At 40.3% G+C, this 14940-nt stretch overlaps 1 protein-coding gene across 1 annotated transcript in view; it reads left to right on the plus strand.

The window, feature by feature from the left end:
* Positions 1-14940, plus strand: part of RPRD1B (regulation of nuclear pre-mRNA domain containing 1B) — a 70300-nt gene that overhangs the window by 9641 nt on the left and 45719 nt on the right. Inside the window, exon 3 of the mRNA XM_060189836.1 lies at positions 4528-4661. Within this exon, the coding sequence (XP_060045819.1) occupies positions 4528-4661 (134 nt within the window). The remainder of the gene's footprint in view (positions 1-4527; positions 4662-14940) is intronic.

A 14940-nucleotide genomic window follows, 5' to 3' on the forward strand; every position in this document is an offset into this window, starting at 1 on the left:
GAAAAATTAAATATGGGTTAGTTTGGTGACTGCTAGGAGAATTTACAGAATCCAGTGTATGGCCCATCTTGTGGCTATACTTTACGGCAGTGAAAAGATACAATCACAAGGGGCTGGGTGGTGGCACACCTGGTTGAGCAGACATGTTACAGTGTGCAAGGACCCGGGTTCGAGCCCCTGGTCCCTGCCTGCAGGATGAATGCTTTGCAAGAGATGAAGCAGGTTTGCAGATGTCTCTCTGTCTTTCTCCCTCTCTACCTTCCCCCTTCCCTCTCAAATTCTGGCTGTCTCTATTCAGTAGATAAAGATATATTTTTTTTAAGTCTACAAGTACAATTAGCAGAGGAACATGATACATAGAACTAAGTCCAGAGGAGACCACATATAAGCTCCAAGATGGTTCTATAGAAAATACTATAATTTCCCAAGCATTGAGTTGTGACGACACATAAAGTGTTGTGTACTTTGGAAAACTTATCAGAGCCTCATCGTCCTTGCTTTTTATTGAACTTGGTTGGATATGCTGCCTCTGCCAAAATTCCAGACACACAGAAAAAACAGCAAGTGTTCAACACAAACTGTATTGTTTGCACAGGTAGGCACAGTAGACCACCTTATCAATTAGGTGATGGTGGAGACATTCCTGAAACCCAGCCAAGTGGCCAACCTTGTGAGCAGGCCTTCCTAAGGTTGATAGCTTTGGGTCTGGTATGTTAACTCTTTCCATAGTTACAAAGGAACATTTTTGCTCCAGATTTTCATGAAGTGCTTTTGGAAGTGCTGGAACTACTTTACTTAAGATAGCTCCCCCTGGGCCTACTGTACATGGGTCAAGACAGAAACACTCAAGTTATAGTGTGTGTACCAAGGAAGTATGATTAGAGTTGCAGAGGACTTCGACTCCCAAGTTTGCAAGCCCAAGACATCCAACCTGCTGTCATTTCAAGTAGCAATTTTGTATTCGTATAATACAAACTTTTCACATTTCAGATCAGATTTGCAGTGGGTGAATTTATAAGTAATCAGAATTAAAATACTGTTATGTTCAGCATAGTGGTTATATATATTTATTAATTGATTGGTGGCAGTTTATCCATTGATTAGTGGCAAAGGATTTTTGGTGTGTTTTCTCATTTTGAAGACTCCTCCACGTGGAGTTTGAACAACTTGAGTCTGTTCTGTTACGAAAATATTTTATTGCCTCAGTTGTATCAAATTCCAGATGTTAGTGATTTCCAGTTCACTGGAGCTACTTATGTTAAAACATAATCAGTAAGAAGATGTCTTAACTGCTGTATCTATAAATTTGATACTTACCTGGTAGAAGCTTGGTTTACTAGTGTTCTAGAAATTAGCTTATCCTAGTTACTATATTCACCAGGTCAGCTGGAGCCTCCTTTTTCACCTTTATCTTTAGGTGAGAGTCTCTGAAATGTATTTTTGTTATGATAGGTTTGGGCATTAAAGCTAATGCTCATTGGTAATAAGCAAGTACAGTGAATCTTACTGTATAGTAAGGTTACTGAAGCTGCACTCAGAATCAGTTTAAGCTTGAGTTCCACATCTCAGGAATGATAGGATGGAGGGGCCGGATGGTGGCACACCTGGTTGAGCACTCTTCTTAGAATGTGCACGGGCCATGGTTGGAGCCACCAGTCCCCACCTGTAGGGGGAAAGCTTTGTAAGTGGTGAAGCAGTGCTGCAGGTGTTTCTGTCTTTCTCTCTCCCCCCCCTTCCCTCTTGATTTCTATCTCTTCAATAAATAAATGAAGATAATTTGAAAAAGATTAAAAAAAAGAATGACAGGATGTAAGTGGGTAGGTCTTCTGCCCCTGTAATATCTTTCAGATAAATCCTTAGTACAAATTCATTGTTACTAGCTTCTTTTTCTTTCTTTTTTTTTTTTTTTTTAGTTTATTTTTTGCCTACAGGCTTATTGCTGGGGCTCGGTGCCTATACTACCAAATCCATTGCTCCTGTGGCCTTTTTTTTTTTTTTTTCCTAGATTTTTTTTGGTTAGGGCAGAGAGAAACTGAGAGGGGAGGGTAAGACACTTGCAGACCTACTTTACTGCTTATGAAGCAACCTCCTTGCATGTGGGGAGCCAGTGGCTCGAACCCAGATCCTTGCTCAGGTCCTTGCACCTTGTACTATGTACAGTGTACTACCGCCTGGCCCCCACTACCTTCTTTTTAAATTAACAATTTTCAGAGAACAAATTTTATGTTAAATACTAACCAGTTAATTATGTTTTGATGACTTTATTTTTCTAAGTCATACATTTGATTCCCTCAGGAAATTCCCATTCCTCTGAGGATAAAGGCCATGTATTTACTAGGATATTGCGAGTTCTTTATCATCTAATTTCACTGCATCCTTCATGATTTTTTTGCTGTTTCCATATACTTCCCATATACTTCAGCTGCCCAAATTACACACCACTTCTTCCTCATCACCTTGCTCTACTTGGTGTAGTTCACTTAAGGGAGTAGTGATAGCCTGAGCAAAGTCACATGGGACAGGAAGGAGCCAGTGCTGAGTAAAAATATATCTGGCTAAATATTAGAATATGAAGACCCAAGTACAGAGGCCCAGAGGCCAGGGCCTAGGTCATATTCTTCGTATTCCAAACGTTATTTCATAAGACTCATTGAATGAGCAGGTGAATGCTTAGTTTTGATTTCTGACTTTGTTTTAGTAAGATGATAGCTGAAAGTTAACTGCATGACCTACTAAACCCTATCTAAAAGTTTTTATAAAATACTAGAATATGGGGCTTGTTCCCTATCAGGGAAATAGCAGTGAAGATGGGGAGAGGAGGGAAGAGAACTCATTCCTATATGCAAATTGCATTTGAGTGGAAAGGGAATGTAAGCAAGTAAACTATATAGTATGAAGGAACAATTAAGTGGAGGGTAGGGAGTGTCATTTTAAATGGGGAGACATGGGGGAGGGTTTGTTGAGGATGTGCTATATATAAATAAATACACCGAAGGAGGAGAGTGAACCAGCCATGCCACCTCTGGGGGGTATGTGCTTCTAGACAAATTGAAGGCCAGGGTAGCTGTTGTGGAGGGAAGTAGAGGTGAGGAGCGCGTAGTAGAGGCCAGAGAAATAATGATCTGGCTAGAGAGACGTTGTATGCTTTATAGGGATTTTAGATTTTATTCTGAGTGAGAACAGGAAAAGTTGTTGGATGTTCAAGCAAAGGAATGCTATGATTTGCCTTCTCCCAGAAGCAATAACTGATTTTTTAAAACTTAAGAATGGATTGAGGAGGAGGACATGGGGAAAGCAGGGAGACCAGTAATGAGGCTGTTGAAACAGTCAGGCCCTTTATTTTTCTAACCCCATCACTCGCTATATATATATAATTTTTTATTTTTGGTTTCCTCATTTAGTACTTTGATCTCAGTTTGGTGAAATTTGCCACTGATAATTCATAAGTACAAGTTTTGGCTAGATTAGCTGAAACCTAACCTCACCTTGAGTGTTAGTAATAATAAGCTTTAGAAAATTGCTTTAAGAGCTGTGGGTGGGTAAAATCCCCATCTCAGTTGACTTCCTATGGTTTCTTGAAGTTTCTACTAAAGATATTTAGTTACTAAGATCTTTCTTGTTTATAAAGCTTCTCAGTGTAAGACTCTTTACATCCAGACAGCTTCACAAAATATTAATAGAACTGTTCACCCTAACAGTAGTTGGTAAGGGAGTTTGTGTTTCTCTTAGAAAGTCTCCCCCCACTCTTCTGCTGTGGTTTCTGACATTGTATGGTAAGCATGGATCCTGATGAGTGCTAGTTGTATCTTACTGAACAATACTGTGTTTCAAGAGTAGTATGTCAGGAAAAAACTACTTTTTTTTCTGATGTAAATTTTAAAGTACACAGTGTGTTTTAAGATTATTTGTTAGACAACTTTGTGTGAATATGAAATACTACTGACCTAACAGAATTGAAATGATTGTTATTAATTTAATTTACAGTTGTGATTTCTCCTGGCATATATGTGTGTATGATTGTATTTTTATGTCAGAGGTATAGGTAGGTTAGCATTCATGAGTTGCAGTGAATTTATTTCACATTAAAATTTTATCTCTTTTTTTTTTGGGGGGGTCCTTAAAAGCTTTGGCTGGCCTTATTTTTGAGCAGAATGTCTGGCACTAGCTTTTAATTAATGTCTTGTTAAAAAAAAAAAAAAACAGCAAGCTGTCATTAATGTAATTGAATTTTGATAATTCTCTGACTATAAAAAAAGCAGCCATTGGCTCTTTACCCTATTTGCCCCACCATTCAAATGGGATTTAAAAAAATGGATTACTTCAATAATATAACATTTTTTGTGCCACAGGAAGAATGTGATTTTTGGTCAGGTTTTGGGTATTCATTTATCAGAATATGTACCTTATTCTGCCTTCTGTTTTTAAATATGTAAATCTTTTTTAGTCAGTTATTTGAAAAGTAGATCTGTCCTAATTAAAAACGGAAAATCTTAAGCTTATACATATCTTTTCATCTTTTCTGGGCAGAGAGGCAGATGAAGGCTGTAAAAAACCTTTAGAAAGATTGCTGAACATCTGGCAAGAAAGAAGTGTGTATGGCGGCGAGTTCATACAGCAGCTGAAGCTGTCTATGGAGGACTCCAAGAGCCCTCCCCCCAAAGGTAGAAACATCACCACATGTTTACAGCTCTTGGTCTTTGCCTACTTTCGAATCAAATGTGAAAAGCTGCAGTGGGGGTTGCTGTGAACCACCAGCGATTATATGACTCTTCAGAGAGATGATCATAAATGATGGTGAGAATTTATGTAGTGTTTGCAGCGTGTAAGCCTGGTCCTAGTATTCATGCTACTCATCATTCCCACCCTAACTTTACTCTGTATTCCTGGTTCTTTTCTGCCTTTCAGCAACTTTCTTTGCACAAGAGAAAAGAATAAGTGTTGTGGAGAAGTAGGAAGTACCCCACACTAAGATTTTATCCTTTCCTTGCCACCAACTAATAATAGGACCTAGGATAAACCCCACAGCTCTTTCATAACTTGGTTTCACACAATGTTAATGTGGTTTCGCTACATAATTTTGGTAATACAGTTGTCACCTTACTGTCTAGACTTTTTTTTTTTGGGGGGGGGGCTTTTACTGAACAGTCAGGAATAGACTAAGATAGCCTAGAAAGTATTTATACATGTATGTGTGTTCATGTTATTACCAAGACCTTTTTAAGAACTAATGATATTTCTTTTTTTTTTTTTCCTTTAAAGAGAAATAATATCATACATTTGGTTGACTTTTGGCTACTTGTAGTTTAATTCTAGTCCGCAAGATATGTCTCTTGAACTGTAGCTCTGATCTGACGATATACATACTCTTTTGCTGTAGTATCAAGTCTTAAGTACCAACACGATACTTAGAACCCTTTATAACCTGAAATCCAACTTTTCCAGAATCCTGCCATTCCCTCACCATGTTCTTTGGCAGTACTAAATTAGCCATTTCTCCTTTTTTTTTTTTTTTTTTTTTTTTTGGCACCCCTTCCTTTATATCTTGTCAGTTCTGTCTATGTCCTGCCTTTTTCACCGTATGATAAACTTATTTTTCAAGACTATCACTCCTCTAGTCTATTTCCTAGCCTGTCTAGGCCCATTCCCTCTGCAATTTACTGATGCTTTGTACTTCCCTCAGCTGTAGATTAGCACATGATTAGCACACATGATCACATCACTCATTCAGTAAGTTTTCACAGTTTTGTTCCTTGTAAAGTCTCTTCCAGGTCTGAATTTCATGTGCATTTTAAGGTAGGGGCAGGGATGGCAAAGGCTGACTGTCCTGTAAAACCAAAAGCTAGAAACTTTCTAAGAATATTTTCAAGTGGCTTTCAGACTGCAGCTCATTGTTATTTTACTTGGATTCGACAGAAAACAGTTTTGGGGGTCACTGGTGGTAGCTTCTGACAAGCAAGATGTTTCCTATTTTGGACTCTGGTAGTGTTTATATTGTGTCTTTTGAGGAATTCTGCACACTGTTGAGGAATATTCATTATCCTTTACTGCCTTCAAGTTCCTGGGTAAACAGTGCTGAGCTTTTAAAACACCTCTGGGCAACTGGGAGAGCTCTGAAAGACAGTGTTTGAAGCTAAGTGTTGAATTTCCAATGCAGCAAGCATTTGCCATAAATGTGCCTTCAGTAAACAGCTATGCTGGATGCTGCAGGAAAGAGCAGTGAGAAAGAGTTCTTCACTAAGGGAACGATCAGAGATAAGGAATTTGTGGCAGTGGTTGATTTGACAATAACACCATTGCAGTTCTGGTTCTTCTTTTTCTCCTCCTCCTCCTCCTCCTCCTCCTCCTTCTTCTTCTTTTTAATATCAGATATAATAACAGAGACAGCAGTTCTCTGTGTAGAGAATAATACTTTATTCTATAAAACTGAAAAAAATAAAGGTGGGTTTTAATGAGTTAGTCCCTCCTAACTCTGTTTTCTTCATCATTTCCTTTGGATTTATTGATTGGAATTATCAGACTATTTTACCATAATTTTTTGAAAATGCTTTCCAGAAGTTTATTTCCATTATGTTCCAGTTTTGATTTATTTCTGTGTCTTACAACATGAGAACTGTACCTTTGAATTTCTTGTGTAAAGTGTTGACAATTCTGATGTCACAGGATGTATGAGCCTTGTAATTTTGCTTTAGATTTCCTTCATTTGTATACTTCTCTTTCTATTCTTTGGAGTACTCAAGCTGTTAGTGACTAAGCTCTTGTTGACTGAATGCAACTTCGTTATTTACTTGAGTCACACATGAATCCATAAAGAGCATGTTATTGTAAGACTTATAAAAGACAGCTACAGAGGGGAAACTTGCTGAGCATCTGCTAGTTGCTTTTTATGTTAAATTTATTTTAGATTCTTCTAATAACACTGAATTTTGTATGTTTTAAAATTTCCAATGAGGATACAAAGATCCAAAAGGTATGGTGATTTTTGTCCAAATAGATATGATTAATAAGTGGGCTTTAAGTTCAGCTCTATGTGACCTTAAAGCCTATGCTCTTCACACTGTGTTTTTCCTGACACTTGGATTCGGTAGACTTGAATTGGTATGAATTCACATGCAGGTTTCCCAGTTTTCCTGAACCTTAGTAAAATTAGCTTCCGAGATCAGACGAGAGCAGGCATGTTCAGGATGGTATGGCCGTAGACTCCTTAGTAAAATTAGATTAGCTGTTGAGAGCAAGAATTTTTTTTTTAAATTTATTTCTTTATTGGGGAATTAATGTTTTACATTCAACAGTAAATACAATAGTTTGTACATGCATAACATTCCCCAGTTTCCCATTTAACAATACAACCCCCACTACGTCATTTATCATCCTTCATGGACCTATATTGTCCCCACCCACCCACCCCAGAGTCTTTTACTTGGGGGCAATACGCCAATTCCATTTCAGGTTCTACTTGTGTTTTCTTTTCTGATCTTGTTTTTCAACTTCTGCCTGAGAGTGAGATCATCCCATATTCATCCTTCTGTTTTTGACTTATTTCACTCAACATGATTTTTTCAAGGTCCATCCAAGATTGGCTGAAAACGGTGAAGTCACCATTTTTTACAGCTGAGTAGTATTCCATTGTGTATATAGACCACAACTTGCTCAGCCACTCATCTGGGTTGCTTCCAGGTTTTGGCTATTACAAATTGTGATGCCAAGAACATATGTGTACACAGATCTTTTTGGATGGCTGTGTTGAGTTCCTTAGGATATATCCCCAGGAGAGGAATTGCAGGGTCATAGGGTAGGTCCATTTCTAGCCTTCTGAGAGTTCTCCAGACTGTTCTCCACAGAGGTTGGACCAATTGACATTCCCACCAGCAGTGCAGGAGGGTTCCTTTGACCCCACACCCTCTCCAGCATTTGCTGCTGTTACCTTTTCTGATGTATGACATTCTCACAGGAGTGAACTGATATCTCATTGTTGTCTTTATTTGCATTTCTCTGACAATCAGAGACTTGGAGCATTTTTTCATGTGTTTCTCAGCCTTTAGGATCTCTTCTGTGGTGAATATTCTGTCCAAGTCCTCCCCCCGTTTTTGGATGGGGTTATTTGTTGTCTTGTTGTTGAGTCTGGCAAGCTCTTTAGATATGTTGGTTATTAAACTCTTATCTGATGTATGGCATGTAAAGATCTTCTCCCATTCTGTGAGGGGTCTCTTGGTTTGGGTAGTGGTTTCTTTTGCTGTGAAGAAGCTTTTTAATTTGATGTAGTCCCATAGGTTTATACTTACCTTAGTCTTCTTTGTAATTGGATTCGTTTCATTGAAAATGTCTTTAAAATTGATGTGGAAAAGAGTTCTGCCAGTATTTTCCTCTAAGTATTTGATAGTTTGTGGTCTAACATCCAAGTCCTTGATCCACTTGGAATTTACTTTTGTATTTGGTGAAATACAGTGATTCAGTTTCTTTCTTCTGCATGTTTCAACCCATTGTTTTCAACACCATTTGTTGAAGAGACTCTGTTTTCCCCATTTTCTGGGCCCCTTTGTCAAAGATTAATTGTCCATAGGTGTGGGGCCTAAGTTTTTTTTTTTTAAATCAGACTTCCAGGAGATGAATTCCTGTTCTGAAGACTGCAAGCTGTGTTGCCTTGGGCACGACATTTAAACTGTCTGAGCCTCAGTTTCGCACTCTGCTAGGCACCCTACATACCACAGTAGTGAGATCTTGGAGCTCAGAGATAACCTGGCTTATAGTTTACATCCCTTTCCATCATGAGACCCTGGCTGGTTTGATTCCTGGGTGCGTAGGGGCTGGAGGTCTGGGTGGTGGCATAGTGCTATAGTGTTTCCCTTTCTTTCTCTCACTCTTTACCTCCCTTCCCCCTCTTTTGCCCTTTCCAATACAGAATAAAAATTGAGCCTGGGAATTGGCTCAGTAATATTACTCATGTACAAGGTCCTGGGTTCAATCTCTACACTGTAACAGCAGTAGCAATATTTTAAATATCTTATGGGGTTATTGTGAAAATAACGAGATATGTCAGTAAAACAATAGTAATAGAATGATGACATAACTTTATTTGCACACACACACACACACACACACACACACACACACACCCCAGTTCAGTATCTAAACATTCTGAGTTTATAATTATGAGCCAGTAACAAAAGTTGTCTTGTCAGTGTGTTATAGTCCCCAGATTTTATACAAGGTCAGGAGAGCATAGTGGTTAAGAGTTAAGACTGTATAAATTCAGGTTCAAGCTAAGACCTGGCCATTCATGATAGTGAGGTAAAGGGTTTTCAGAATGGTACCTCAAGTGCTAGCTAGCCTTTTGTTACAGATCTTTTTCTCTCATTAAGTAAAATTTACTGTGCTTTTTCTTTTCGTTTTTCTTTTTGTTATGGTCTTTTATTTAGGGAGAAAACAAAGAGTGAGGGGACTGTTGCAAACAACAGTTCCTGTTGCTTTTCTCATAGAAATATAAAAGATATTAATTATGCCCAATTAAAAAATAGGATAGAGGGGCTGGGCCGTGTCATACCCAATTAAGCACACATAGTACTTTGTGTAAGGATCTAGGTTCAAGTCCCCTGCTCCCCCACCTGCAGCAGGGATGCTTCACAAGTGGTTAAGCAGGTCTACCAGTGTCTTTCTCCCTCTCTGTCTCCCTCTCCCCTCTCAATTTCTCTCTGTCATATCAAATAAAATGGGGTATGGGGAGAGGGAGAAAAAATGGCCACTGGGAGTGGTGGATTCAAAGTGTAGGCACCAAGCTCCAATGATAACTGTGGAGGCAAAAGAAGAAGAATATCTATGGAATTTTTTTTAATCCCAGAAAATTTCAAGTGTATCTTTTAGAAGGTTTGGCTTTACTGGTAGGGGACTGCATCTTGTACTGTGATTTGAGAACTTCCAGAGTAGCCTTTTGACTTAAAATTTTACATCCTGCAATAGTGTCTGGAATTCTATCACAGTCAGGTCTATAGGTTTATAAACCCTTAGATCATCAGGTTTACTTGAAGCTTAGTTGAGAACAAGAACCCCTGGAGACATAGAAACAGATACAGAGAGACAGTTTGGAAGCTGAAGTAGGTGTATGGTAGAGGATCAGAAAAGGGTTTTGAACATCTATAGCTTGTCTCTTGCCTGTCAGTAGTGGTTATAATAAAAGGAGGAAGGGGTGACAGATATATAAGTATTGTGATCAGAGCTAAATTAGTAGCAAAAGGGTGCCTTATCTTTATTTCCTTTTGTCCTTTCTGTTTTATTGTTGTAGTTATTATTGATATTGTTGTTGGATAGGACAGAGAAATGGAGAGAGGAGGGGGATAGAAAGATAAATACCTGCAGACCTGCTTCACCACTTGTGATTCCCCTGCAGGTGGGGAGCCGGGGACTCGAAATGGGATCCTTACGCCTTGCGCTTTGCACCACGTGCACTTAACCCACTGCGCCACCGCCTGACTTCCGGCCGCCTTATCTTTAATTCAGATATGGGAGTAGGACTGATCTACTTTCTAGGCTATATATATATATATATATATTTATTTAGGGCATGCTTCTGAGTTAATCAAGTATTCTTTTTTTAAATTATTTTTTATTTATAAAAAGGAAACATTGACAAAACCATAGGATAAGAGGGGTACAACTCCACACAATTCCCACCACTACAACTCCACCCTTGGAGTTTTCCTGATAGCTTTCCTATTCTTTATCCCTCTGGAAATATGGACCCAGAGTCATTATGGGGTGCAGAAGGTGAAAGGTCTGGCTTCTGTAATTGAGTCCCTGCTGAACATGGGTGTTGACAGGTCGATCCATACATACTTCCAGCCTGTCTGTCTCTTTCCCTAGGGAGGCGGGGCTCTGGGGAAGTGGGGATCCATGACACACTGGTGGTGTTGTCTGCCCAGGGAAGTCTGGTTGGCATCATGCTAGCATCTGGAACCTGGTGGCTGAAAAGAGTTAACATATAAAGCCAAACAATTTGTTGACTAATAATGAACCTAAAGGCTGGAATAGTGCAGATGAAGAGCAGGGGGGTGGGGTCTCTGTTCTATAGATAGCCAGTAGGCCTATTTTAGTTCTATTCCAAAGGGCCTGTGATATACTAGTTTTTGTTGTTGTTGTTTTCCCTGAGGCTGAAATCTGATATGCAGGTAGATCCAAGTTATTGTCTGGGGAGATGATGTCATGGCTGAAGAAAGTACCAGAAAGCTGGATCAGGGAAGAGAGTAGCTCCCAAATATGGGGAAGGTGTATAAATATTGTTGACTGTAAACCCCATTGATTGGGGCCCATATTTAGCTTAGGAGCCTATGTGACCTCTGCATCCCTGTAGATCTGAGCTCACATTTTGTGGTCATGATTAGGAACATTCCAAGCTGCCCTGATTTCAGGATCTATCTATTCCTCAGGTGTAGCACAGAGTACGTTGTCCATCCTCCCTTCAGAGGATGGAATATTCTCTACCGTTGTTGATCCAAGTTGAGGGCAAGGTCCTATGGGGGCCCACAAAGGGGGTCTGTTATGTTTTTGCTAATAGAGATGACTGGCAATATTGAGGAGGGATTTGTTCGAGGTCTAGGCCCATCAAGTCTGTTTGGGAATCTCAGGACTCATCGATAGGGCCTCAGGTGATGGGGTGGCCTGATAGTGACTAAAAAGAGTCATCGTTAAAGTATGCCAGTCTCCATATTTTAATGATGACTCTTTAGTGATTATCAGGCCACCCTGTCAGCTGGGCCCCTATTCAGGGAGTCGTGAGATTCTCAAACAGACATGATGGGCCTAGACCTCAAATAAATCCCTCTCTCCATTGTTACCAGTCATCTTTAACAGGAACAACAAAACAGACCCTTTGTGGGCCCCTATAGGACCTTGCCCTCAACTTGGATCAACAACGATAGAGAATATTCCATCCTCTGAAGGGAGGCTGGACAACATACTCTGTGCTACACCTGAGGAAGATGGGTCCTGATATTGGGGCAGCTTAGAATGTTCCTACTCATGACCACAGAATGTGAGCTCAGATCTACAGGGATGCAGAAGTCACATAGGCTCCTCATAAGGTGAATATGCTGTATATGGGCTCCAGACCAAATCAAATGGGGTTTACAGTCAACAATACTTATACACCTTCCCCATATTTGGGAGCTACTCTGTTCCCTGATCCAGCTTTCTGGTCCTTTTCCCAGCCATGACACCATCTCCCCAGATAATAACTTGGATCTACCTGCGTATCAGATTTCAGCCTCGGGGGAAAAACAAAACAAAACAAAAAAACTAGTATAGTCACAGGCCCTTTGGAATAGAACTAAAATAGGCCTACTAGCTATCTACAGAATGGAGACCCTCCCCACCCCCACCCCCAACTCATCATCTGCACTACTGTAGCCTTTAGGTTCATGATTAGTCAACAAATTGTTTGGCTTTATATGTTAACTCTTTTCAGCCACCAGGTTCCAGATGCTACCATGATGCCAACCAGACTTCCCTGTACAGGCAGTCCCACCATTGTGTCCTGTATCCCCACTTCCCCAGAGCCCCGCCTCACTAGGGAAAGAGAGAGACAGGCTGGGAGTATGTATGGATAGACCTGTTAATGCCCATGTTCAGCGGGGAAGCAATTACAGAAGCTAGACCTTCTGCATCCCACAGTGCCCTTGGGTCCATATTCCCAGAGGGTTAAAGAATAGGAAAACTATTAGGGGAGGAGGTGGGATATGGAGTTGTGGTGGTGGGAATTGTGTACCCCTCTTATCCTATAGTTTTGTCAGTGTTTTCTTTTTATTAAAAAAAGAGAAAAAAAGTTTGTCTGTCTCTTGCCCTTTTGCAGTCCTTGCTTTGATAAGGTTAGCTTTGGAGTGAGAGAACTGTAATAGGAAGTAAGTGAGGAGGGTATCTAAGTCTAAGTAGACACTATTGCATTATGAACTTTATACTGACTCACTGTAGACTATTGTGTACTTTTGCTTTCAGGAATATATTTTGCCCTAATTTATGGATACATGTGAAACATATGCTCTATCTCATGGGACCTGGTCTATATCTAGGTTTTGGCACTTTGTTAGGAAGTGAAACTCCTGGAATGGAATTAGAGAATACTATGAAAGGAAAGGTCTCACCTGAGTAATGAGGCTGAAAGGTTGATTTTCCACGCCTGATGTCTCTGGACACAGTCTGAAGTGAAGTATGCCGAGGTGGCACTTGTTGTATTGATTAGGTTGGGATCGGCGGATGCAATATCATTTGGTATGAATTGAGGGAAGCATGCAGGAAAGTGAGCCCCACCCTAGAGGTTCTAGGACTGGGAGAAATATAGGCTCTATGGAGGAAATGTGAGGTTCCTGCTGTCTTAGGGTTTAAGAAGGCAATAGATAGTTATTGCTATAATCACATTATTTGGCAATTGGGTTAACTTTGAAGAATCCCTTTGTTAGGATTTGCTGTATCATACACAACATCACCATAATTTATGTCCTGTGATATTATTTGTATACAGCTGTGCCACTGGTTCTGTTTTCCCTGGTCTAAGCTTTGAAGAGAGTCAACATATCAAAGACTCAGCCTATGGTCTGTGCATTAAAAAGTTTGAGACGGGGTCGGGGGGGTGGCACAGTGGATTAAGCGCACGTGGCACAAAGCGCAAGGACCGGCGTAAGGATCCTGGTTCGAGCTCCCGGCTCCTTACCTGCAGGGGAGTCGCTTCACAGGTGGTGAAGCAGGTCTGCAGGTGTCTATCTTTCTCTCCCCCTCTCTGTCTTCCCCTCCTCTCTCCATTTCTCTGTCCTATCCAACAACGAACAACATCAACAATGGTGATAATAATAACCACAATGAGGCTACAACAAGGGCAACAAAAGGGGGGAAAAAGGCCTCCAGGAGCAGTGGATTCATGGTGCAGGCACCGAGCCCAGCAATAACCCTGGAGGGAAAAAAAAAGTTTGAGGCATTGTCAATTTTTCTAATATTAATTAAATAGTGATTTATATGACTACAAATTAATAGGAGTACATAAACACCATTCATTCCCACCACCAAAATACTATCCCATCCACCCACCACCACCCCCAGCCAAACTTCCGCCCTCTCTCTCAACCCAAAGATTTTTACTTTGGTGCCCTACTCCAAATTTAGTCAAAACCTGCTTTGAGTTTACCTTTCTTTTCTTCTTTCTCAACTTCTTTTTATGAGTGGGATCATCCCATACTCATCTTTGTCTTTCTGACTTAGCTCACTTAATATAATTCCTTCTAGCTCCATCCCAGATTGGTCAGAGAAGGTGGGTTCATTGTTCTTCATAGCTTTGTAGTATTCTATTGTGTATGTATACCACAGCTTTCTCAGCCATTCATCTGTTGTTGGGCACCTGGGTTGCTTCCAGGTTTTAGCTATTACGAATTGTGCTGCTGTGAACATAGGTGTATACATATCTTTTTGGTTGGGCCTCGTGGAGTCCTTGGGGTATATCCCTAGGAGAGGAATTACTGGGTCATATTGAAGGCCCATGTCTAGCCTAGTGAGAGTTCTCCAGACTGCTCTCCACAGAGTTTGCACCAATTTACATTCCCACCAGCAGTGCGAGAGGGTTCCTTTGTCCCCACAGCCTCTCCAGCATTTGTTGCTGCTGTCCTTTTTGATGTATGCCATTCTCATAGCGGTGAGGTGGTATCTCAGTGTTGTCTTTATTTGCATTTCTCTGACAATCAGTGACCTGGAGCAATTTTTCATGTGTTTGTTAGCCTTTTGGATCTCTTCTGTAGTGAATGTTCTGTTCATATCCTCTGCCCATTTTTGGGTGTGGTCATTTGCTTTTTTGTTGCTAAGTTTGCTGAGCTCTTTGTATATTTTGGTTATTAGTGTCTTGTCTGATGTATGGCAGGTGAAGATCTTCTCCCATTCTGTGAGGTGTCTCTTGGTTTGTGTGATGGTTTCTTTGGC

The sequence above is a fragment of the Erinaceus europaeus genome, chromosome 1 (genome assembly GCF_950295315.1).
Source record: "Erinaceus europaeus chromosome 1, mEriEur2.1, whole genome shotgun sequence".
Classification (NCBI taxonomy): domain Eukaryota; kingdom Metazoa; phylum Chordata; class Mammalia; order Eulipotyphla; family Erinaceidae; genus Erinaceus; species Erinaceus europaeus.